Source organism: Takifugu flavidus, chromosome 10 (assembly GCF_003711565.1).
Source record: "Takifugu flavidus isolate HTHZ2018 chromosome 10, ASM371156v2, whole genome shotgun sequence".
NCBI lineage: Eukaryota > Metazoa > Chordata > Actinopteri > Tetraodontiformes > Tetraodontidae > Takifugu > Takifugu flavidus.
Genome location: NC_079529.1, coordinates 14,189,526 through 14,213,796, shown reverse-complemented (window position 1 = coordinate 14,213,796; position 24,271 = coordinate 14,189,526). Strand labels below are relative to the sequence as shown.

At 43.4% G+C, this 24,271-nt stretch overlaps 1 protein-coding gene across 1 annotated transcript; it reads right to left on the bottom strand.

Moving 5' to 3' along the window:
* Positions 1 to 18,747: 18,747 nt before the first annotated feature.
* On the bottom strand, positions 18,748 to 20,922 carry utp11 (UTP11 small subunit processome component). The gene is made up of 8 exons (XM_057045801.1): positions 20,731 to 20,922; positions 20,499 to 20,560; positions 20,312 to 20,414; positions 20,083 to 20,199; positions 19,782 to 19,875; positions 19,566 to 19,696; positions 19,200 to 19,310; positions 18,748 to 19,095 (listed from the first exon to the last, which is right to left on the bottom strand). Exons 1-8 carry the CDS (start codon positions 20,788 to 20,790, stop codon positions 19,012 to 19,014), a joined length of 762 nt encoding a protein of 253 aa, XP_056901781.1. The 5' UTR covers positions 20,791 to 20,922; the 3' UTR covers positions 18,748 to 19,011.
* Positions 20,923 to 24,271: the final 3,349 nt, after the last annotated feature.

The following is a 24,271-nucleotide window of genomic DNA, read 5'->3' as shown; positions in this document are numbered from 1 at the left end:
CTCGGCCCTGACACTTTGTAGCGCCCTCCAAAATAAGTCATTGTATTTATGTACAAAAGAAAATGGAGTTCCATTTTTGAATATCTGGTTGGTGTGTGCACAGTCTTTTAAGCTGGACAGGATATGCGAGTGTTGACTCATGCAAACAACATAACAGTCCAAAATAGCCACAAATAGATGAGAGTTTTTGGTGATGGGAAGCAATAGGGGTTTCTTGCTTTAATTTGTTGTTGTTTTATTATGATTTTCAGCTTTTATTCTTCACTGTAAAGAGGAACACAGCCTCCATTATACTGAAAAATCAATATTACATGAACAGAACTCATCGCAAAACAGTAGAACCCGCCTGTTTGACCTACAAATCACCATAGTTCATTGTATTCTCCAATCCTCCTCTTCCAGCCTCTGTAGCGGTTGTCCTTCCCTGAGTAGGCCCTCGGCAGCTCTTGCACCGGATCTCCATCCTCAGCAGTGCCCGGGCGCTCCTGCACGCTGACGCCTCCTTCATCAGGGAAGTATCGTCACACAGGAGATGTGGATTAGTGATGATTAGCAGGGATTATGGCTGGTTAATGGTGGGAAAATACATTAGGAACCATCAGCTCGGGGATGGGGAGGGGATTTCACTCACGCTTGTGGATTTGCATTGATCCACAGCAAATGAATGAGGATTAGCAGCATCAAGCTATCTGCCAACAGATAAATAACATTAAGCGTATTATACGCCAATGCCTGTTATTAATCACATTACAAACACAAGTACAATAATGGCAATTATGGAAATAATAGGAGCAGCTGAATAATAACTGTGTTTTTTGGGGGGGTATTGCCATTTATGATCATGTCTTATGTACAAGGATGAGAGATGATTCATGACAGCCAAGCTGCTGATAGGCACCAAAGCATTTATTTTTTATTTTTTCCATTTATTCATTCATTTTGAGTGAGTGTTTATAAATGATTTTAAAGCATCACGGATAGACAATAAGCCATTTAGCGGTACCTATTAGGAAACCGTGTTGTGAAACAATCCTTTGCTTGGTGTGTATTCCTCATTCCACCCTAAATATATAATTAAATTATGTATTACTGTATTATTGTAGACAGCGGTGGGAGCAGACCAGCAGGAAAAAAAGGCCTTGATTATAACAGAAATTGCAACATGTTTTACACCTCCATACACAGTCAACAAGTGTGCTTTCCCCCTGACAGCTAAAGGATTTGTTTCATTTCTCTTTGTGTTTGGCAAAAAAAAATGGGCAAAAAGTGAAGTGGAAATAATATTTTTTGTGCTTTACTTTTCAGCAAAGCGTAATTGTACAGCAACCTTAGACGAGCTTTACCCACGCCATCATTCGCACTATATCACATCCTGAAGAAGTGACGCTTTTGTTTTACAGCAGCTGAATTTTAGTGATCACACCTTCGCTTTTGACTCATCTCATCCTAGAGATAAGAACCGAATACACTTACTCCTGCATTAGGCCTGTATTTTAACTTGAAGGAGGCTGTAGACTTTTTTTTAACCGTCTATTACTACTGTCTTCCTCCAGCTGAGTTCTTTCCTTTTTCACCATTTATGTAATAAATACTCTTTTCCCACAGTGAGTGGCACAGTGAAAGGGGAGGACAGAGACAGGAAAAAAGAACGGAATAATGTATTTTTTCATCAAAAATTCCCTCTCTTCCCCTACCTCAAGGTTTCCCCCTCTGAGCCACTTGAAAGATGGGCAACAATGTGGCCACACAGTGAACACCTAGTTACCATATGAAACACTCCAGCAGTGAACTGGAGGAAACGGATCTAGGAGAAGAGAAGTCTTGTGTTATTTATGATACTGGGCCTTGTAGCTATACGGATTCCCTCCTTCATGTCTACTCCAAGGTATGGCCCCCATATGTGAAGAGGTTTAAGTGTGGTTTTAGAAAGTTACTCTGCCCTCCTCTCTGCATCTCTTTGCGCCTCACTCGGAGGTTTTGAAGAAGAGAGGTATCCCGTCTTCCTCTCTCATGGCTTTGAGGGACATTTCATATTGCCTCAGGTGCCTGTCACTGTGACTAACAGTTCTGAGAGCGGAGAACTAACATCTCAGGCACTTGCCTGCAGGCAGCAACACATAGATGTTACCGCTTGAATCTCACAATGAAAAGAAAATGCTACTTTCGAGGCATCAGAACCAGTTAGTACAGATTCACTGAGCTGGTCGGTATTAAACAATGGATGTGACAGGTGATAATAACAGTGGGAAAAGCCAAATAAAGGCAATCATCTGAGCTGCATCTGTGTGGGGGAAAAAGGTTGCAAATAGCCCGAGGATGTGTATTAGGGATAATGGACAAAGCAGGCGAAAGAAGTAATAAAAAAATGGGTTTATCTGTGTTTTTAGGACTTCCATCTGAAATCGCAGTGTGCAGCTGCTAAGAAGGCCTTTTAAACTACTGCCAAGGTTGAAAATATAATTGTCATGCCTAAAAGGATATGGCTTTCCTATGTTAAAGGTTGTCCACACTCTTCACCTTCAAGCTTGGCTTTTGTCCAGTGCCTGGCTTTGCAGCACCTCTTGTTTAGTAGCAAGGTTCACCGCAGAGGAGGGCAGAGGAAAAGAAAAGCCAAGGCCTCACAGAAGAGAGAGATACACACGCCCATGAACAATAGGAAGGTCATCTTTCCTGAGAGCACACCAAGATGTTCAGGGCCTTCTTCATCAAGGATATTCAAAAAGGGAAAACATGGCTATTCAGAGTTGTCAAATGGATCAACCCAACAGCTGAAAGATCATCTTCCTGCATGCACTTTGCAGCTCAATTGTTTCTTTAAAAGATATGCAGGACAGGAAAGGATAGCAAACAATTTCCACACAGAGATCTTGGCAGTACAGAAGTAACCAAACAAGGTCCATAATCCAAACTCAGACAATATTATTTGCTGTTGTCCTTTACCCATGACTGATCCTTCGTGTTATGCATGATTGAATGGATATTATATTGTGGACCCCTGCAAATTGGAGCAGGACAATAAACAGATCATCAAAGATGATCCCGCTGCCCCCGACGGTCGGCTTTGCCCTGCGATGCTGAGTTCAAAGAACGGGGGATCGGTGGGCAAATGAGCGCTGCCGCTCAGCGCAGAGTCGACTGAAACAACAACAAAGATAAGCCTGTCGGAAATAAATAAATAAGGCTGGAGGAAAGAGGAGCGAGGGGAGAAATAAGGCAAGAGAGGGAGGGGTCTAGACTCAGTGCAGAGATGAAATGCAGACCTGCCACTGTGCTCAAGGACACCGCATGCCACTATGTAATTAGAAATGTACACAGATGATTTGGATGCAGCGATATGATTAGGCAAAGCAGTCCCGGTCTTGGGCCTAATCAGCTCACTTCTGAGAGATACTCCAAGGCGGCTGGTGTGTGTGTGTCGGGGGTGTGGTTGGGGGGGTAAAAAAAAGCGAAGCAACACACTCCTACAGCGTCCAACACTGCGATGAAGGTGCCATATGAAGACCGCTGCACACAATGACGGGAAAATGTAGATGTGTGTAAGCAGCGTCATGCATTTTCTTTCATTTGAGCAAGTTAACACGCAGAAAGGCTTCAAATTGAGGCTGCCGTTGATGTAAGATGAGCACCACTGTTGAGCCAAACAGGCGGAAATGGACGCGAAAAAGAGCAGAGTAGGAAGGTACTTTACTGGGGTCAACAATGCCATAAAGGGAAACATTCAAACCGCATGTGAAACTGCTTCAGATTACCTCATTGAAAGGTCAATCTAACAATTGAACAAAAGCACCTCAAAGCCCAACACATATGTGCTCAGAGCTTAGGAGCTGATGGTCTACCAAGACCTCAGTAATGAGCAGAGACCAATTAAAAAGACTTGCCTATGCCTCCTCATCTGCCCCCCTTTCTTCCCCTCCCTCTGTCTGTCCTTCTGCCTCTCCTCCTCTGGTGCCTTGTTATTGATCACCTTTAACCCCGACTCTCAGTGGTGTCAAATCTACCATTTAGGATCATCCCCAGGGCTGAACGTGTGTCGATCGCACCCTGCCCCATAAATCATTACTGGGAGGAGGCTTCTGAAGACTCCAGTGTGCCTGAAGCGCATAGGACAGGTCTGACGTCCGCAGGCGCATTTTAGAAGTGCACCACCCTGATCCTCCCAAAGGTCAAGGGTCACCGACGGTCCCGTGGATTAACACCCAGACACCCTCGCGTTGGCTACGCCAAGCAGCCCAGCTCTATTCCCCTGCTGGGTTAACAGTGGCACCTCTTTGATTTTTAAATAAGACCAAAGGTCAGCCTGCGTCCTGACCTGCCTCTGCCGTCATCTCCCGGCCGACTCATGACAATTCTTCTATATTCATTAATGAATCCCAACATCAGTGTTGTTGCCTCAAACTGAATGACAGGTGGAGAGGGGATTTTTGTAAAATGTAAAGAGCTGAACGATATGGTTGAGAGAGCTCGTCTGGTGTTTTTAGCTGCAGGACACCATTGTTATCAGCGTTAATGTTTTATCTGCTCTGGCCTCATGCAAGCTCGTGCAGGGCTGGAGGCACCTCATCGCCTCGGTACATGGCTTCATATCAGCCAGATGCTACATCCGCACGCAGCCCTCCTCCCCAGTTTTACCCGTCGCCTCCCCTTTGTCACAAAGGATAAGGCAAATAATTCTGTCCAGTCGTCTTTCTCGGTCAATTTCCTTCAACCGTTCCGCTCTCAGGCTGTTTGCGCATCTGCTGCCCATCACGCAGCAGTCAGGTTCTTGGATAAGTCACAATCGTAGAGCCTGGGAATGTTGAGACAGTGGGAGGAGGTGACAGGTCCTTTGTTGGGGTAACGACTCGTGACCCATGAACGGAGAGAGACACATACCAGAGAGGGGATCCGGCCCTCAAAACTAGACCCTGTGGGTTCCAGTCAACAATCTGTTAGCAGTATATTAACTCTGTTCTTTAAGAAGCACACTTGGAATGACAAGATAGCATAGAAGTGTGACACAGTATTCCAATCACAGAGGAAGGTCACCATAACACAAAGGTGCACTAAGTAATCATCTGATTGCACCGAGTCTACCTTCAGCTGGACCCGATTGTGCTGGTTTTGGAGCCACAACAGTGGGAGTTGGACTTCACCGATCAGTCTATTGCTACCCTGTTCAACTTTCAAAATGAGATATTTACCGCGCCAAAATTAACCCAACTGTAGAGGTTAAAAGAAGGATTCTGACCTATATTGTACCGTTGATTGAAATGATAATCAGTCTGATGATGGATGATCATCCTTACATTGCACAAAAGCGGTGCCAGCAAACACTGGAATAAAGGCACTGCCTCGCTGATGACGATGCAAAACATTTCTGCTCCAAGGCTGAATCAGGAACTTTCTGTCCCAAAGAAACCAGGCCAGATTAAAAGTGAACCAGGTTCCAGTTTGCTTAAGGGGTAGAATGCAAATTATATAAATATATATGAAAACAAACAAAAAGGAAAAAAGTAATTCAACAGTAATTTATTAATAAAACTGCTGTACAATGCATTCAATCAATGGGAGGGGACCAATCAAAACAACTGAAAACGAGCATCTTCCCACACTTTATTGACTGGTACTGTTAAAGTACACAACACTTGAGTTACTGTGAGCCTCCCTGCTGTCGCAAATTGTGATTTGCAGCTGGATCTTTTTGCGTTCTGGGTTGAGTGGGCTTTTCACACATTTCGTATGTATCATTTGAAACAATGGGCAATTGTCCAAACATTTAAAATTACTGATAGTCAGCTCCATTCAAATATGAGTGATGCAGCAGCGTTTGTACCCACCCATCAGCCTGATGCATTATTTGCATATACAGATGAAAGATCCATTGATGTTGAAGGGGGATGGTTGTGATGTTGAGCAGAGGGTATGGATTTGGTACCTATTGTTGGAACGGGTTCCCATGTGCTCCTCCACCCACTCCACCCCACCCACCTCTCCCCTGCGGGACAGCTCTACTAGGGGGCGAAGGGAAGGAACACTGAGGGGATTAATTGGTGGCACCTTTTGGGTGCACATGGCCAAAGCAATTAGCTAGTTGCCGAAGGCCTTCAGTTTGCCATTGCTAAACCAGTGACAAAGCAGCAATTTATGCCCTTTTTTTTCTTCGATATTTGAATCCTCATGTGAGTGCATAAGCCAGCGAGATTGAAAAAAAAAGGTTTTGCAGAGCTACTGTGAACAGAACTAAAAGAATGTCAATGAACGGCAATATTAAGAGGTTGAGAAGTAAAGAGATTCAAGTATTCAAGCCGTAATCATTGAAATATAGAGCTGCATTTTCTCTAAATGTGTCTACCTATCTTACGAATGGACATTTCTATACGTGCTCAGTTCAGAATGTTAAGTTGGTCTTGTGGTTCTCTTATCAGCTCTTCTCCCTGCAGCCATCAATTAGTAAGACTGTGTGTGCAAAGGTCCAATGAGCCTTTTTACTCTCTCTCTCTCTCTCTCTCTACCTGTCTCTCTCCCTCTTTGAGTGAAACTGAAAAACTAAAAACGGCAGGTTACTCTGGTGATTCTCTCGGGTATTGGTTGCCGTCTACCCCATCATAAGACAGCCCGGCCCTGAAGCAGCGACACTCACCGTCTACAGTCTTCAAACACAAGCCTGGGTGAAAAGTGAACCTCTGACACAAAAGGAAAGCTGTGTCAGCTACAGAACCATCTCTCTTACCACAAACAGGAATGAGCCTATATAAAGAACCGTATGTGCACATTGCGTAGTGTTTACAAGAGGCATAGATGAATGTTACTACAGGTTGGAGAATATGGAAAGAATCCAAGGAGATCTGAGGAGAGATAATGCAACCAAGAACATGAAGAAGTGGGAGGGTAGCATAAAGGGAAGGGGTTGAGGAAAGAGCATCCCCCAGCAAATAAAGGGAAAAGGAATGGTTTGGAAGGGATGGAGTGGGATCACCCATTAACTGGGAATTACTCAATGAAAGGAATAAAGGGACAACATTAATGAATGTAGAGAAATTGTTATTTCCTGCAGAAGATGTGGATTGAATGCTCAACAAAATAAAAGTAATTAAAAGAAACAGGTGATAGATAGGTGATAGTAGGGACTACATTAATTGTTGGACGAATAAGGAGGAAGGATATAAAAGGTAGGTGATATTGGAAGTGTGTGTGTGCGTGCGTGCGTGCGTGCGCGTGTTTATGTGTGTGGGTGGGTGACTTGGGGTTTAAATAATCAACAAAAGCAGTGTGTGGTGTCCTACCTGAAAACGCTGACTCCTGCAGATGTAGAATGAAAGTATCGAACTTTCAGAAGAAAGCCTGATTAAAAATGTATTGTTCAAATGAATGAAGTGTCTGCAGCCTCAGGAGCCACTGAACGGATGTAGGGTGTATTTTATATGTAATTTTCACTTAAAGTGAGCAGAAACTGGCAATGCCTGCGTTGCTGTGGTTAAAAGGGGAGCTGAGGGGGAGATCTGTTGGCGCTCCTGTCACTTTTGGGCTTCAGAAGCCAAAACAAACATCAAGAAAGAACACAAAAGATCTTATTGTAATTAGAGTTGCTGTGAACATTAAACATTCCACTTTCATACACTTTCAGTCATCATAAAGCCCGAAATGCTTTGAATATTGAGTAGCTATTTCGAGTAATTCAGGCTCCTGTGGGTAATCAGTCACTGATGCGGCAAGTGAATTACCAGCTTTTGTAATTCAGTGTAAACTGAAGATGCAGCAGTTTATTGATTCCAGAACCTCAATAAACAGAACCTCAATAAATTGTTTTATAGAATCGCCGTAACGTTTAAATGTATTTTAGAAAGTCGAAGTTATTGGATTAAATTTAGATGATGGTCCATGTTAGGATAACCAATAATGAAAACTTCATTTTAGAGTGAAGAGAAAGTTTGATGCAAGAGGGCCAAACAACCCGCCCCCCACCCCAACCACCCGGCAGCCCTGCCCCTCCACTGTCTATCCCAGCTCAGCTCTCCAGACGCAGGCCTGAAGAAGGGGGTCAGACTGTTAACCATCCATCACATCCATCTGACCCGCCCCACAGTGCTGAAAAGACCACGGCTATCATTCACCCCTGACACCTTCATCGACATTTGCCCTTAGATACAGACACACACACACACACACACACACACACACACACACACACACACACACACACACACACACACACACACACATCCACACATACAAAGGTAGTGCAGAGCCGCACCATCTTTGCACTCCAAAATGTCCTATTGCTTCTCGGCCGTCCCCTTCATTGAACTCTCATCACCATCCATCAACCCACATCATTCACAAAAATGCCAACACTCTCAACAGATGGCTCGAAATGTATAGAATGACAATGACTAGGTAACCCCCATCGGGGACCAGTCCCGTTAGATTCCACTTTGTGCCCACAAAAAAAAAAAAAAGTCTTGGAAAACCGTTGCAGAAGGATGCCAGACTCTCTTTTTTTTCTTGATCTGAGTTTGGAGTTACAATAACACGCATTGTCGCCCTGCCTCTTAGCTTTATTACATACGTATGTGTTGATTGGTGCAAAACAACAACGCTGGTGCATGCAGTCGCGTTACACAGGAACAATAACAGTGCTGATCGGTGCTCCTACTCAGCGTTGGATGTTTATCCAACAGACCCGTGTGTGTACGCCCAGGACCCAATGGTGTGAAATACCAGCACACGAGGCAGCTTGGAAAAACCACTGACAATTAATTTCTCCTCTTTTCAAGTATGCACACAGATACAATTACAGATGAAACCGTGTTCACTCTCCTGGGTCATGGGAACGACTCCTGGCTCTCTCCCAGGTGTTTCCTGTTGAGCCTGAATGCTAGGCTTTGTCTGGAGATCTTGTCGATCCACACAATTTAGATGTGTGAAATTGATATAGAATCCATAACACAATGAACACATATGAGAGAGCCCTTGAGGACCAAAAGGTCACCTGGCCCACCCACGTCACCATGGTGTGGAATGCCAGTTGGGGGTCACTCTGGTTAAAAATCTTGGGCTGGTCACCCGCTCAACCCTGCAACCATCGTGACACGAGCAATGCGCACCCTGTGCTATCAAAGACCTCCCCACCCTTGGGTCCCATTCACAGAAACCCACACAGAGGCAACATGCGTAGAACAACCATCTCCGATGCCCTTCTGCTTCTCCCCGCTGGCATTTCGCAGAAGAAATTTAACGCGTCTGCGTGCGTTTTGCATTGCTTATGTGCGTATGTGTTTGTCTCAGAGTGCAGAAGGTGGGGGGTGGGGGGGAATGAGATGACAGGAGTTGCGGTGCAAATGTCCTCACAGCCACTGGCTCCTGATGAATGGCAACTGTTGTGATGATGACGGGGAAACGAGTTGGAGGCCTTTCCTACGCACCACAGCCATCTGAATGACTGGAATTCAACACAGTCAAAAAGACAAGTGAGCAGTCTGGAAACAAAGTAGCCTCTTTATTGTTGTTTACTTTTCTGTATTTCATTTCTCTAACTCATGTTGGTTCTGAGTTACAACTGCTCTGTCAATATAAGGCTGATTATCAGCGCTCCGACCACTAGTTTCTTTCTGGCACCAAGTTGGCATTAATGATTAAAAAAAAAAAAACACTAAACATGCGTACAAAATTATTATTCTTTTGGATTATACAACTACCGCAGAAGAAGAAGAAGGAGACTGAACCTGCTGAGACAAAGAAACTCCCTGTATCGATTGGAGGTTGGAATAATTGATTTGAAGTGGAAATGTTATGATTGATCTATTGATTTGCTGTCTGGAGCTCCTGCCCTTTTTAAGAGAAGACACACAGCTTCGCTCAGGGGACCGCGGAGCCCAGGCTTCAGAGGGACACTGGGGCCCATCTCCTTACCATGTGACCACCAGGACATGTATACAAAAGAGAGACAGACTTTTGCGGGTTGCTTCATATTCAGCATCTCGCTGACCGATATAAGTCACTATAGGCCTGTTTTGTGAATTGAGATGCTACAATCTTTATTTATATGTAGATATGTGTAATTTATAACATCAAACATAAATGTGAGCACCGGAGAAATCACACCAATTAATGAAATCTCCCACGCACGGCATCGTATGGAGAGCATCGTAGTGATGGGAGGTTGATATAAACGGGTGATCTGTCATATTGGAGGTTTCATTCATGGGTACATACTCCTTTGACATAATGGATGATGGCTCCGTGCAAAACGACGGCAGACACAGCGCTGCGACTGGCGGAGGCTGTGCAGGTAATTATGAAGATTAATCGGTCAAAGGGATGAGTCGTTCATCCTGTAAGTCAGACAGCAGATAAAAATGTCATACAGAAAAGCCCAAGCGCATTCACTGATGAACAAAAGTGTGGCGACGCAAAAGCCCACAGTCATAGCGAGAGGTTAGTTTTAAAACACTATGTATCTAAAGGTTTGGATCCCACACGGCTCTATTTTTTTTATCCAGTTGCGAGTAATGCTGACGACCAGATGACTCACATTTAACAATGAGATAAATCACCCAGTTCTTATCTGCACACTCACATTCAGATCAACGACAGACAGCAAATGTCCATCGTGATCCGAGAAAAGGATTCTTGTTGCGAGCAGGAAGGGTTATTGTTCGCTAGATGCCAAGGCGTGGGCATCGCGGCGCAGATTAGCTACAGGGCAACATTATCTCTCTGAGCCAGTTTACAAGACCGTCACAGTTTGGTCATCTAGGTGCTTGATGTTCTGAGTGGCTCTTGTCTCCTTTAAGAACAAAGTGCGGGCTTGTTGGAGAAACCCAAAGGGGTGAGTCTCTGCTCTCCTCCCACCTCCTCTTTTCTCCTCTCGCCCCCAGACCAACTGCGAGACTGCTGGAGTTCAAGTCCGGCCACGTGTTGGCCATTACTCTCCCACAATGACCTTGTTGAGTTCAACATTTTGAGTCTCATAAAAACATTATTGTCCAGCTCCTGGGATCATTTGTCTACTACCACAAAGGCTTAGAGAAAACCAAAATGTTAACCCCCCAGGGTTCTGCAGAGGCACATTTCTCAGATTCTGCCTCTTCTCTTCCTCTTTAGTCATCCACTCTCTTGGTAGCACATTGCGCCTCCGCTGACGTACATCCCAGCAGTGCCCACAGGGCACATCTGGCAGCAGTTCAGTGAGGGAGGCTGCTTGGTCAAAATGCTGCCCATCAAATTGTCATTTTGTTTTCTGTACTCTTCTGCATAAATCATCATTTCAGCCTCCTTGCATTTTATTGTTTTGTTCACAAATGGTCCCGTTTGCTGTCCATCCATGCACCCATAACAGCAGCTAGTCCCTAATGGTCATTCAGTCTCCAAATATGTTCATTTACATCTGCCGGGTTCAGGTACCTGCTGAGTGAATGGGCAAGGTCGTGCCAGCCTATTAGCCATATTAAAAACCAACCCATTATGGTAATTGGGGAGGCCTAATGCATGTAGAGCTAGGTTGCTTAGCGTCCATGTATTAGCTCTGATAGATGACTCAGTGATTAGCATTGAAATGTAAAATGTGGTACATTGCATCCAGCTGTCCCTGCACCCGCAATCCTCTGATCCCGTCTCTCAATGTTTTGACCTCAACTATGAACACTTAGGTCAGAGCACGTCCCTGACCGAACGTTTGCTGCTGCAAATTAGGGTGACCACTCCAGACAATGACCGTCGTTTTTCACTCAGTCAGTGGCTAAGAACATTTGCTTTTTTTGCTGCGGGGAAAAGACTATTTTACCTAACCTACAGTAATTGTTCATAACTGATAAGGAAAGGTAGAAAAGGACCGTTAAGGAGGCGCCCAGAATCCACAGTCAAATTGGTGAGAGTGCTAATAGGAGTACTTCAGTTTTATATTCAGAAATGCATGAAGGGATCTGTTTGTCTTAATCACCCAAATCACATTTTATTACATTTTACCATCTGTGTTGAGCCACCAACACTTACTCCCATCCCCTGCTGTATGAGAGGCCCTGACTGGGGCTCTCAGGGAGAGAAGCACATTCTCCTTTCATCCCCTCTTAGAGGACAAACATCAGTCCCATCTTGCTCCCGCATCCATATTCATGAGCCGCATATAAATATCTGATAGCAGCCTCGCTACAGCTGCAGAGAGCAATGTAAAGCGTCCAACACACACAGAAACACACACACACACACACACACAAACAAACATTTAGCCCGCGTAGTGCATGGGAGTCTACAGGCATGCATGCCTAAGCTATTACTGTATAGTCTGGTGTTTCCTGCCCATAAATGCACCGGACAGAGGACAGATATCTTCCCAACATCTTCTAGCGGCTCTACCTGGCTGTCCTTCTGACATTATCTGCTTAGTGCAGTACTATCACTCTCTTGCCCTCTCTCTCTCTGTCTGCCTTTAATTATAGCGTAACTGTGACTACAAAATAGGAGAGGAATCCTTAAGTGCCGTATTTACCTTTCCTCTGACAAGACTCCGGCTTATCAGTGAGGTGAGAGTAGAGCCAAGAGACAGGCACGACTCAAAGGCCTGAGTAATCACTTCTTTGTGTACACACACTCTTGAGTATCTATCTGGTAACACCTCATGCATATGGAATACAAATGCTTCGTTATCCCCAATTTGAGCAGCTATGATTACCGAATTAAAAAATACAGTAAGTCTGTCACAACTAAAAACATCATTCACAGCAGCTCACAAAAATATTTATAAATATAAGCAACAATTTCCTGGATTTCATGCGAGAGTTCAGAAACCCTAACTTTAACCATTATATTGTGGTCGGGGCAGTCATGACCCCTTTACGTTTTCTTGCTGAAACAAGGCTTTAAAACTGATTTTGATTTATACACACACTCCTGCACCAAAGTCAGGCTTAGCCACGGCGCTAATAAGCTAAGCAATATATTTCTAAGGGATGGCAATCAAGAAGAAGGAAATGGGAAAGTGGATACATTTTGGAGTCTGAGAGAACAAGTGAACAGGATTGTGGGCACTGAAGACATCAGTGATGTCATCACAGCATTTGGGGCTGTGACCCCCAAGCGTGGTGAGTGCTAGCAACAGCTAAGAAGCTGCGCGGGCTCCTCAAACTCTCTAGTAACTGGTAGAGGGCCCGAGCTTGTAGGAGGAACGGAATGCCTGAGAAAATGGATTGACTGATTGGTCAGTGATTAAGCTTTACTCCTTACTCTAACTCCTAAAGGAGGAGCTATGCAACAATGTATGATTTGGAATTTTTGGAGTAAAAAACAGGAAGGTGGTAGGAGCAGCTCCACATCGCCGTCAGGTAGTGGCTTCCTAATTGTACAGAGGAAGTAAATGAGAGGAAGGGCGAACAAATGGGGGAGAAGACAGGGAAAGAAAGAGAGAAGAGAGACAGAGCGGCATAATCCAGCGCCAGCTGAGTATGGCACAGTGCAGTCGGTGAATTCCACTGGCACAGCTGCCTGCTTATTCTGGAGGGTGAAATACTCCAACATGCACTTCTGAGGAACTCCTTCATTTGCTTCTTTTAAATTAGGATTATTTTTTAATTTACTGATACATAACCGCTCCCAGTCACTCCACTTCTCCGGCTCATTAGAAACATTAGAATTGCTGATGCCGGCAAGAAAACACATTTTGCTTCAGTCTCAAGAATATCTTTATTCTGTTTCCAATACAAATAGGAGATTTAAATATTGCTCCCCGGGAGTATTTGTGCGTAAGGGGAAGCAGAGAGAGAGAGGCAGAGAGTATGTGCACGTCTGTGTGCTGAGCGGTGATTGGTTGCGCATATGAGAGGGTGAGAATCTTGTGTGAGCTTGTACTGTACAAGTATGCATGTGTGTGCCAGACGCTGCATTCCCACAGGGTATTTCCTGCTCTTCTCTTGAGCAGTGAACAACAAGAAGGAGAAAACAGCCTTCAAGAGCAATCCGGAATTCTTCCATTGACCAAAATGATGGTGCAAATGTTAATCGTGACCCTAAATGACAGTCAAATTGGTTGGGATACAGTTAACCTGGCTAAGGTTGGAACTCTAGTGCAACAGGTGCATGGGGCTGATTCCACGCCTAAAAACCTCGTGAAAATCGACGGCAAAATGAAAAAGGACTAAAAATTCAACAGTTTTGTTTTATAGCGAGAATAAAATATGAATGTATGAATGGGGAAGGAAATGAAGCGTCACTAGTTAACATTTAGTTAACATTTAAAACCTGGAACAATGAAAGGGTTGGAAAAAGAGATGCTGGCCTCGCTCATTAGCCATGCAGAGCATCTTGGCTCCTCTCCCACACCTCCCAGCTTATCACCGCCTGGGCCCTCGCTGCAAGCGCACCCCCACCTCTCTGAACATCCCTTTCTGCCTTATCCCTCCATCCCTCCCTCCCATTCCAGCCCCTATAATCACACCCGCAATCGCAGCCCCTAATTAGGTTAATTAATTTGTATCAGCCCTTGTAGGGACTTGGCTGATGAGGCAGCCATAATAGCTTCAGCGAACCCCCCTCGAAAAAAATTAAAAAAAAATAAAAAAAACAGCAAAGAAAGGGGGAAAGATCTAATGCAAGCCTGTCTGTGACAAGACAAGACCATAAACCATGATGTCCCATTTACATCCCCACCCCCAATCTTTTTTCTCAACTGCATCTTTTCTACCCCCTAACCCCGGCACACACATCCCACCCCCATCCCATACCCCCTGCTCTTCACTAGGGGTGACACTGACACCTAAATAGTGATATAGTGGTATATCCCCTGGTGTCAAAGTGCTTCATTATGTTCACTGGAATGAAAACATCCTTGTTAATAATAATTGAGTCGGGAGCTTCACAGTGATGCACTTTAATATAAAGAGAAACGTGATGCTTTACTTATTTGTTTACATCGTCTAAGGCGTTCTAAAAGTGTGCGTGGGTGGGTCGGGGTGTGTGTGTGGGTGGGGTGGGGTGGGGAGGGGGGTTGTCGTCTCTGTAGTTGGCAGAGGGGCCGATTGAAGCATCGCATTGCAATCAGTGGCCCTCATCGCCCCTCATCAGGCCACTGACGAACAAACTCTGATTAACACCTCCATCTGATTACTGCAATCACACAGGCTAACCACACACACGCACGCGCGCGCACACGCATAGACACGTATTCATTCGGCAGCTCTCTAAAATAGTGCTCATCATGCATTGTTGCTGTTAGCGAGGTAAGCAACAACAAAAAGTGCATTCATGGAGCGGAGTAGGGTTTTTTTTCCCCCAACATAGAGTTGTGATAAAAAAAGACAAAATACCTGAATGTTACAGCGCTGCACGGGCAATACAAAGATCTGGCTGCCTTCAATTGTGATGCAAGCAGACACGTGCATAAATATACACGCAATCTCGGGCAGACAATGACACGAGGAGGCTTGGCGACAAGGACAGATCCTCTAGTTAAGGCGTAATGAACACGTCCCTGAGGCGTGCGACTGGCATCCTCCTGAATGATAGACTGACAGTAATACCGGGGCAGATGGGTGCCCTCCACGGCCTGTTCAACACACACACACACACACACACACACACGCACACTACCTTCAGATAGGGACAGGATAGACCAGAGGAAGAATGGATGTGTGCATGTGTGCGTGTACCTAGAGGTGGGTGGGTGATGGGGCACAAGTTTGCGGCCCCTGCTATGATTTAGGCTCCCATGCAAATTTAATCAATTCGAGTACCTCTCGCCAGACAGGGCTCATTAGTGGCAATTTAAAAAGGGGGCACTGTGATCCCCACCTCAACGTATGAGCCAGACGTTCAACGGAGGCACACACACACACAAACAGGCTAACATACACACATACGCACACGGCCGTGCACAAAACCACACACAAACGTCAGGGGCACCGTCAAAGCTATAAAGATTTTCCTTCAGATGTCTTCCCCCTGGCATGGAGAGGGACTCTGCCTGCACGCCAACCAAACACCCCCCCCCCCCCCTCCTCTTCTCCCCAGTTTGTGTCCCTCCTTTCTATCCACTACTTCAAACACCCCATGACAACCAGCTTCAACTTAAAGGAGAGAGGGATCCTAAAGACTACCTCTGATCCCCCACCCACCCCTGGCATTCTGAATCACCCTCCTAACACTCACCCCCCCAAGGCAACGTCTCGCTTCTCTCTCAACCTCTCCGTCACCAGTTCTCCATCATGGAGGAGGAGGGGATTGATTAGTATTGTCCTTAATCCTAACCCCAGCCATATGCACCGGTTTCAGAGCAGAGCGGAGCGGCGCCGTGATGCCAAACAAGGCAGGTGGGGGCACTTGTGGGTTTCAGAGGAAAAGTGCCACTTTAAGATGATACAGATGTATGAGGATGTTTGCACGTTTCATGCATTTAGTGTTTGAATATATGCGTGTCTGAAACTTCTGAGATTATGAGTGTATATTATAGATTTCATCTGATTCATTTATCCGGGGGGGGGGCATTCAAACAAAGGCGTTTCTTTGCACTGAGCTATGTCGCAGCTCTGATCCCCTTTACTGCTGGGGGTTTATCGCCTTCGCTGCGTTAAAATGAGTCTGCAATTCTAGACATAATTCAGTCAAACAGGTTTGGTCTTGACATGGATTACCATGAAGAAAGGCTAATTGCACATGTTATAACGTGACTTAGATCTTTAATATTGCTTAATAATCCCAGCACTGGTCTCTTGGATTCTATTATGTTAACCTCACGTTCTGTCATTAGTGCACTGAAAGACAGTGGTAATGTGTCTATTAAAATAAACAACACATGGTTTAGATTAGCATAGTTCCAACATTTAAAATGCATAATAGAGAAACTGGACTTGACCCCCCCCAACTGAACTGGTCAAATAAAGAATCATTGTATGCAGTAGTTTTTAACCAGGCTGCATTTTTACTCTCCCTTACCAAATCTGAGGCTGAATGTCATACCCTGCAGCTGTGTGACTGCCACACAGCCCTCCACTTCTGCCTCCCCTCATTCCAAAAGTGACCGTTCGTAGCAAACCTCTGGGGTCACTGATGTGAGATGGGGGATACGGCGGCCCTGTGCGAGTCGTCAAATGAATTATGAGGCCTTTTTGACAATAGAAAAATGCCTGTCTATATCATTAAAATCAGAAAGTCGCCCCCTGCCCACCCCTGAGCACCCTCAGCGTAAGCGTCCCGTTGCTGTGGGGGAATGAAAGGAGAGCTTGAGGAGGAACAGTGGCTTGTCTGTGCCTGGGTTACAGTCAGAATGGGGTCCCGGAACTGCGCACATACTGTTCTGACCCCTGGGCTCTCCTCAATGACCTCCACCCCCTCCGCTTATGGATGCTGGGCCCTTAGGGTCTCCATACAGACACGCTCTCTTCACAGTTTGACGTAGTAGCGGAGGGCAGCGAGGGTGGGAGGACAGCGTGGGGAAGGAGGACAGCCTCATTCTTAAACTGCACACAACAGTGAACTTGTCAGTCACATGTTAAACTTGCATGATCGACAGCAACAGTATGCTCCGTTGCTAAACAGCTACGTTTTAAATGAAAATATGCCATATATAACAGTTTTAAAGTAGATAAACTGGTCCAAATGATGGCCAACCCTGGTCATCAGTGTTAGGGCCAAGACACCTCAGGTCCCCCATCTCTCATTACATCCGGTGACATTTTTTGCTGGCTTCCTCTCTTCCTGCCCCCCCCTCTACTCTCTACCAGGGGAGACTGATGGATGGGGCCTGTTTATGAAACTGCTGCCACCGCGGTGATCAATCAAACCTGGGTCACTACTGAAATCTGTTGCTGGCCGTTAAGATTTTCAGTCGATTTTATAATTGGATGAGGGCGCCATAGATAAAGTTGGTACCGTCTCACTTTGACGCCTCCACAAAAAAGTGGAAAAAAACAAAATATGAGTAGGTTTTAAGGTAAATTTCTTACAGTGAAGATAGAGAATTAACTTTTATACCTGCAATAGGAAAGACAAGAAACAGAAACGGGTGTTTAAATTTACTTAGCTGCCTCAAGAAGAGCCATTATGAACATGGATTTCCTATATGACAAAGGGCAATTTTATTTTAACAAAAATCTAATTGGAACACACCTCAACAAATAATTAAAGAACATTATTAGTTGAGCACTTATATTTAGCTCTTCAGGGGGGCTTTTAGCAAAAGTACTGTATTGTTTGCACAGCCACAGCTGCAAATAATAAAATGAATAATGGGTAATTTTGATTAAAATGAGATCATCAGCAAGCAATGAGAATGGTAACATTACGATCAATGCTTACCAGGACCTAAATTATTTTTAATTTTAGTAGTCACAGCTGTGATATGGATAAAATGGATTTTTTGGAGTGTTTACTGTACTTTTTGGCAAAGGAATGCATATAAAGTGAATTGAAAACAAGCATCAGGAAAGTGTGTTGCAACCATGTTACTACTGGTGCACTGCAGCTTTTTGGTTTAAATAGCTTATTCATTTTAATTCATTTCAGCTTGACTAGGTCCAAGTAAGCTGCAAGATCAATCTTTGGCCCAATAAAACAGGTTTTAAGCAAACACAGAGTCAGGGATTTGACAATCTGAAACGTGGGTGAACATTTTACGCAGTCAAATCACCACTGAGGAGTTCATGACAGAGAACATGTTAGAACTGGTCTTCTTCACGTTGGTGACCAGCGTCGTCGCTAATAAGGAACACCAATGCCACCTAGTGGTGAAGGCAGGAAGTGGCGTCTGAAAAGTAAACTCTTAGATTAATTTCAAGATTATATAAATATGCTAAACACAATTTATTAAAACCAACGCCCCCACACTCAAGATCAAATATACAAATCCAAATATCAACATAGATCTGTTAACTTTTATTTACTTGAAAGAAACTATAATCTGATGATAAGTATCCATACAAAGGTCAATCGCTGCACAAACAACTGAAGGGAAGATTATTAATTTGTGTCTGTGGATAGTTGAATGAACATTGGATTGTCCATTATACTCAATAGGAAAGTTGGTGATTCGTTCCCCCTGCTGTCCATCTCTCAGCGTTTTCTTTTGGCCTCAAACTTGTAGATAGCTGCAGTGGTTTGGGTTTCCTTTTTGACCTTTACCTTTTTATTCTTATCCTGTTGTGGATAAAGATATCTTGTTGTTTATTCTGTGGTTTGATATGAGAGCAATGCTGACGGTGGAATGTAAAACTAAAATGCCTCTGTCATCGTCTCCTCACCTGCAGATCCTTCCGGGTTTGGATCTTCTGCGCGATAACAAACATTTTCTTTTCTCGATCAATTCTCTGGGAAAGAATCTTATACTGGTGTTTTCTTATTCTTGCCAGTTTCTACAGTCAAAAATAGGACAAAACACAAGGAATTCATCACCAATTTGTTTTGTAACTGAGTCAATTGTTAATTTTTTTTTTTTTAATGAAATTAGGAATGGCAGACAAGGACAATTATAATATTACCATAATATTAGAAAACCATTTCAACTAGAATTTTTAAATTGTATGATTTATACTTGAGGAATTAACAAAGAATTAACAAAAAAAAGACATGTCCAGTTTCATATTAAAAGCCAACATGCACAAACATACCATAATATTGTGTGGGTTTAGGTCTCCCTGCACACTCTTCCTCTCCAGAGTCTCCAGAGTGGGTCTGTTGTACACTCGATTCACCAACTCTGGTGCAGTTTGCAACTGATTGGCCAGGTCAAAATTCTGCACTGGGAAGACAGACAGAACAAGAACAGACTTGTTTGAACTGATGTCGCCCATATCAATCAAAATTCTCAGAGACATGAAATTTACCTTCTTTTGCTGAATCCACAAAAAATGTGTGCTTGTTGTTTTGTTTTCCATCAGCATCCAAAAGATGGAGCTCACCCTTTAACCTCTCTATTTTCTGAAAGTAAATGACCAATAATGACTGACAGCCACTGCATCTGTCACTTCAGTTCTCGGTAAGGACCTGGATGAGGTCCATCAGGTCCTCCCAAAAATCACAGACTGCTATACGAGTAGTGGAGGTTATGGTATTTAGCTTCCTTGTTGAGTACGCCAGCGTGCACGTTCTCTGTTTTGAATTTGTTACAGGGACCTTAGAACTCACTTTTGCCTCTGCGACCCGTTTCATCTCCACATATTTGATGTCCTGGGTCCTCATCACTTTCTTCTGCTCCTCAGTCATCATCTCCTCTTTGTCCTTTTTTGCTACGTGAACTCCATCCTGTCATCATGACACAATATGCTGCATCGATACTCAATAATAAGCTGTTCCAGTTGGTATCTTTTGGGGGTTTTGTTGGGTGTTTTGCTAAAGAATGTTTAAAAGATCTTACCTGCAGCTGAGAGCTGATCATATTAAAGTAAAACTCATCTGGGTTCTTATCCAGAGCTTTCTTCCGGAGAGCAGCAAGCGTGTTTTGTTTCTTGTGGTAGTCACTGGGAAACACCAAGGTAGGCAGAATTGAGTGCTTTTTAATATAATTTTTGTACAAAAAAAGCTGATTGAATATCGAATCTCACTCTGCTCGGAGTTTGTAGTCCTTCTTCTTCTCCAACAAGCCCAAATTTTTCCTGAAACCCGGCTGACACAAAAACAGAAACATAAATTGCACATGTCTATGATTTTGTGTCGTATTTCACTAAAACCTTGAAATAACATAAACAAAAGTCTAACGTTGGTTTAAAAAAATAATAAACGCTAAGCTCTGCGAAAGCGCTATTGTAAAAGCAAATATAAGACTAAGATAATCACCTGAGATCTTTCATGGTGGTTTCTCTGTTGGGATTTCAACGCTTTTCTGAAAGATGACATTTTAAATATAGGCCGAATGCGTAAGCGGGTAAATAATAAATATATAACCGTCTGCTCAAAAGAAACAACACTTGTGTTGTATATTATTTTAACACATTCGCTTCCTCGGTCTGAACACGTGGGTTTTAACTTCCGTTCCGTTCAGCTATTTCCGGTCCGCAAATCCTTGACTAAAAAAAATCGTTATAAACTTAAACAATAGCCTCAGGAAATTGTATTATTTCTAAACGGTTTACAGATTATAATTTCGAATTATAGATAAAATCGGGGTTTTTTGCGCTTTAAATTCTCCATGAAATGTAGTGTAGATGCGAAAATAGCCACTAGATGAGGCTGTTGTAAACATTTTATTTTTTCTGACATAAATGTAGAATATATAAATCACCTGAGGTGTACTTAAAATTAGTGTTACATATTACAGGTCACAATACAAAGCTGTTTCGTCAGTAGTTTAAAGTATATATATATATATATACACACATATATATATAATTACTGTTTGAATAATGTTTTTCAATGTTTGAATGCTCAGTAATACCTAACTTTAATTGGAATAATCAAGATTATATGTTTTATCAATTAAAATAGGCTTTATATTAACATATTTATCCAAGAAAGAGCTCTTCCATTTACAATTATTAGAAGTGAGGCTTGGCATAGTATCAGCATCAAATGGAGTGAGGGTTATCACAGTGTTGCTGACTCAGTTCATTGTGGCTTTGCTGTTATATACTAAATTGTTTTGGTCATTATAATGAGTACTTATATGGGCCAGAATACGCTGCTAACACTCATTGGTAACATGTTTATGTTTTTCCAATGTCGACATTTATTGGATATTTCTCTTGGGGTTCCAGACCACTGGATAATTTTTTCATACCTATAAGCATCTAGTGCTGATGGTTTGTCTCTATTTGAAAGACCAAAAGTGATTAAAGATAAGCGAAAATAATATCTAATTCCTAGAATGATATTTTGGTTATATGATAGACAAACCACAACGGCACCAGGCCCACAGTCTAAACCAGGCTGCCAAGTTGTAAGATGGGGTGATATTCCACTTATGGCAGCTCTCTATGCCCCCACCGACCACAAGGAATTTGTTTTACATGTGTGAGATTTGCACAGCATGCAGAATGTTTTGTGGGTGATTGTAGCTATGAATGGGATCAGTGTTTCCACATTATGTCACGGGCTTGTTATCGGTCTCATGACCAAAGGACTCGGTTCTTGTGAAGGGATCAGATCATAGCCCACCTCATCCAGGAATCATTTGAACAGGTTTTTTACATTAAATATCAAAACATCTGAATTTATTGTCCATTACTCCACTGGAGCATTTACCAAAATAAATGCTAAGGGAAATGCTTGCTGAATCAAGGTAGGGGTACAGATGCTTTGGAAACCAGTGGATGGGGACCCGCTAATGCAAGAGCAGAACATTTGTTGTGGGTCAGCAAAGATCGAATACCCTTGTGGAGCAAATGCAAATCCATTTGCTTTTCTGATACGGTCCTGCAAAAATAGCACCGCTGATATATTGTAAGATTGCTGCACTTGAGCTGAGCTCACAACTTTGGTATGTCTCCACAGATCGTGGTTGGTCCTCAGCTGCAGCACGCACGCTGCTAGCCCAGCCCAGTTGAAAAATGCATGAGTCAGAAGTCCCTTCTCTGTGTTTATTTAGATGCATCTTGTTAAACCCAACAACATAAACAACACAGAAAGCCAGAGAACAGCATATGGAATTTAGAATTATATCATTTGTTGTGTGCAAATAGATTGAAAATCGAGAGTAAATATAAGTGGTTAATTTTTTGTTTTTCTTTATTTAATTTAATGCTTTCAGCCAGAAAAAAAAGCATGACAGGGGGAAGATCTTTACTAGCTACATTTGAGGAATCTCCGGCGAACTTTGTAGATGTACCACCTGTCCAAATCCCACAGGGGGCAGATGGCAGGCAATGCTAGTGAAACTGTACTGATTAGATTAAGGCAGTTATTTGCATTTCTGTTTGTTGTTTATGGACGATCTGAAGAGGGTTGATAGACACTTTTTAGGGGTGATTATGATGAATTGACCTTTTATTTTAATCCAGGCTTTGATACTTGACATCCGTTCTGTTTTTGTCATACCTGGGGCAAAGGAGTTTAGGTCAAAGGTCGAGGATGAGGACAAAGATCAGAGCAAAAATGTCAAATTAAAACCTGAAGATCTGTTAGTTTATATGGTGCAGGAGTCCGTCCAGTTTAACCTAAAAAGCAGTGGGGGAGGTGAACAAGGAACACCTGGTGGGGCCCCAAATTGTGAAGTCTTCAGTCACCAGAATGGAAGAATTGAATGTGCATCATTGTCTAACAGTACAAATATTTGTTTTAAAAGCACACGCTATTCACTTTAGACAGATGGGTTTTAAATGCTCTGTATCACCTTTGTTGGGATGGTTTCACTGTTTTACCTCATCCAAAATGCTTTTCTTTATCACCCAAATACACCTTGCAAATGCATTTTGTGCATTCATGCTCTTTTAACAGATTTACTCAATCACTGCTCGGCTTAGAGTAAAACCCATGTTGTCTTGTTTCACCTTATCCCTGCAAATGCTATAAAAGCAGTGGTGTCATTTACATAAAGTATTTTATTTCCAAGGGTGGTGGTAGGTCAGTCTGTTGGGGACTGAGCTGAGGGTTCCTGGTTCAAGACCTGATACAGACAAAACATGGAAGGTGTTCTGGTAGCAGGAGAAAGTACCAAACACCTCTGGAGCACTGCCAAGGTACCCTTGAGTAAGATACTGAACCCGCAAATGCTTGATGGACTGGAGACCCATCCAGGGGTGGATCCTGCCTTCACCCATATGTGTGCCCTCCCTCCTTTTTGCTTTTCCTAAAACATAAAGTGCAGAAATGACATGATACCTTTTGTTTAAACATTTGCAGGAACACGGGTGGGGGGGTAGAGGTTACAAAGGCAGTTTGTTTTCAAGTTGCTGTTTGTTCCAGGTGGTTAAGAGAAGCAAGAACTTCCTGAGCTGGGTCACTGGCTGCAGTTTGGCTGCATAGTGGCTGTTTTGTGGACAGTCATAGCACTTCCTCATCTTCTTCATTAATGTATCCTTTTGTTTAGTAAGTCTGAATTAATACTTGGTTTGTCTCATCTTTCTGACCACTTTATCCCTTTCCGGGTCATGTGGAGGGTGCACATATGGGTGAGGGCAGGGTCCACCCCTGGATGAGTTGCCAGTTCATCACATCAAAGGTGAGCATTTTTGGGTCTAATTCCTTGCTTAAGGGTTCCTAGGCAGTGCTCTATAGGTTTTCTGGCACCTTCCCCTACTACTTGAATGCCTTCCGTGTTTTGTCCACACTGGGATTCGAACCGACAACCCTCCACTTCCCAGCCCAGTCCCCGCTGCCCGACTTTGTTTGCTACTACTACAATCTGAGTGCTTGAAATTACCTTTTATTTCTCAGTTAATTA

Excerpts from the sequence above, each read along its gene's own strand:
- utp11 (XM_057045801.1), bottom strand. The coding sequence starts at position 20,790 with ATGTCATCTTTCAGAAAAGCGTTGAAATCCCAACAGAGAAACCACCAT. Across the intron at positions 20,561-20,730 it reads ACCACCATGAAAGATCTCAG|CCGGGTTTCAGGAAAAATTT; the intron begins GTGATTATCTTA and ends TTTTTGTGTCAG. Across the intron at positions 20,200-20,311 it reads TGATCAGCTCTCAGCTGCAG|GATGGAGTTCACGTAGCAAA; the intron begins GTAAGATCTTTT and ends TCATGATGACAG.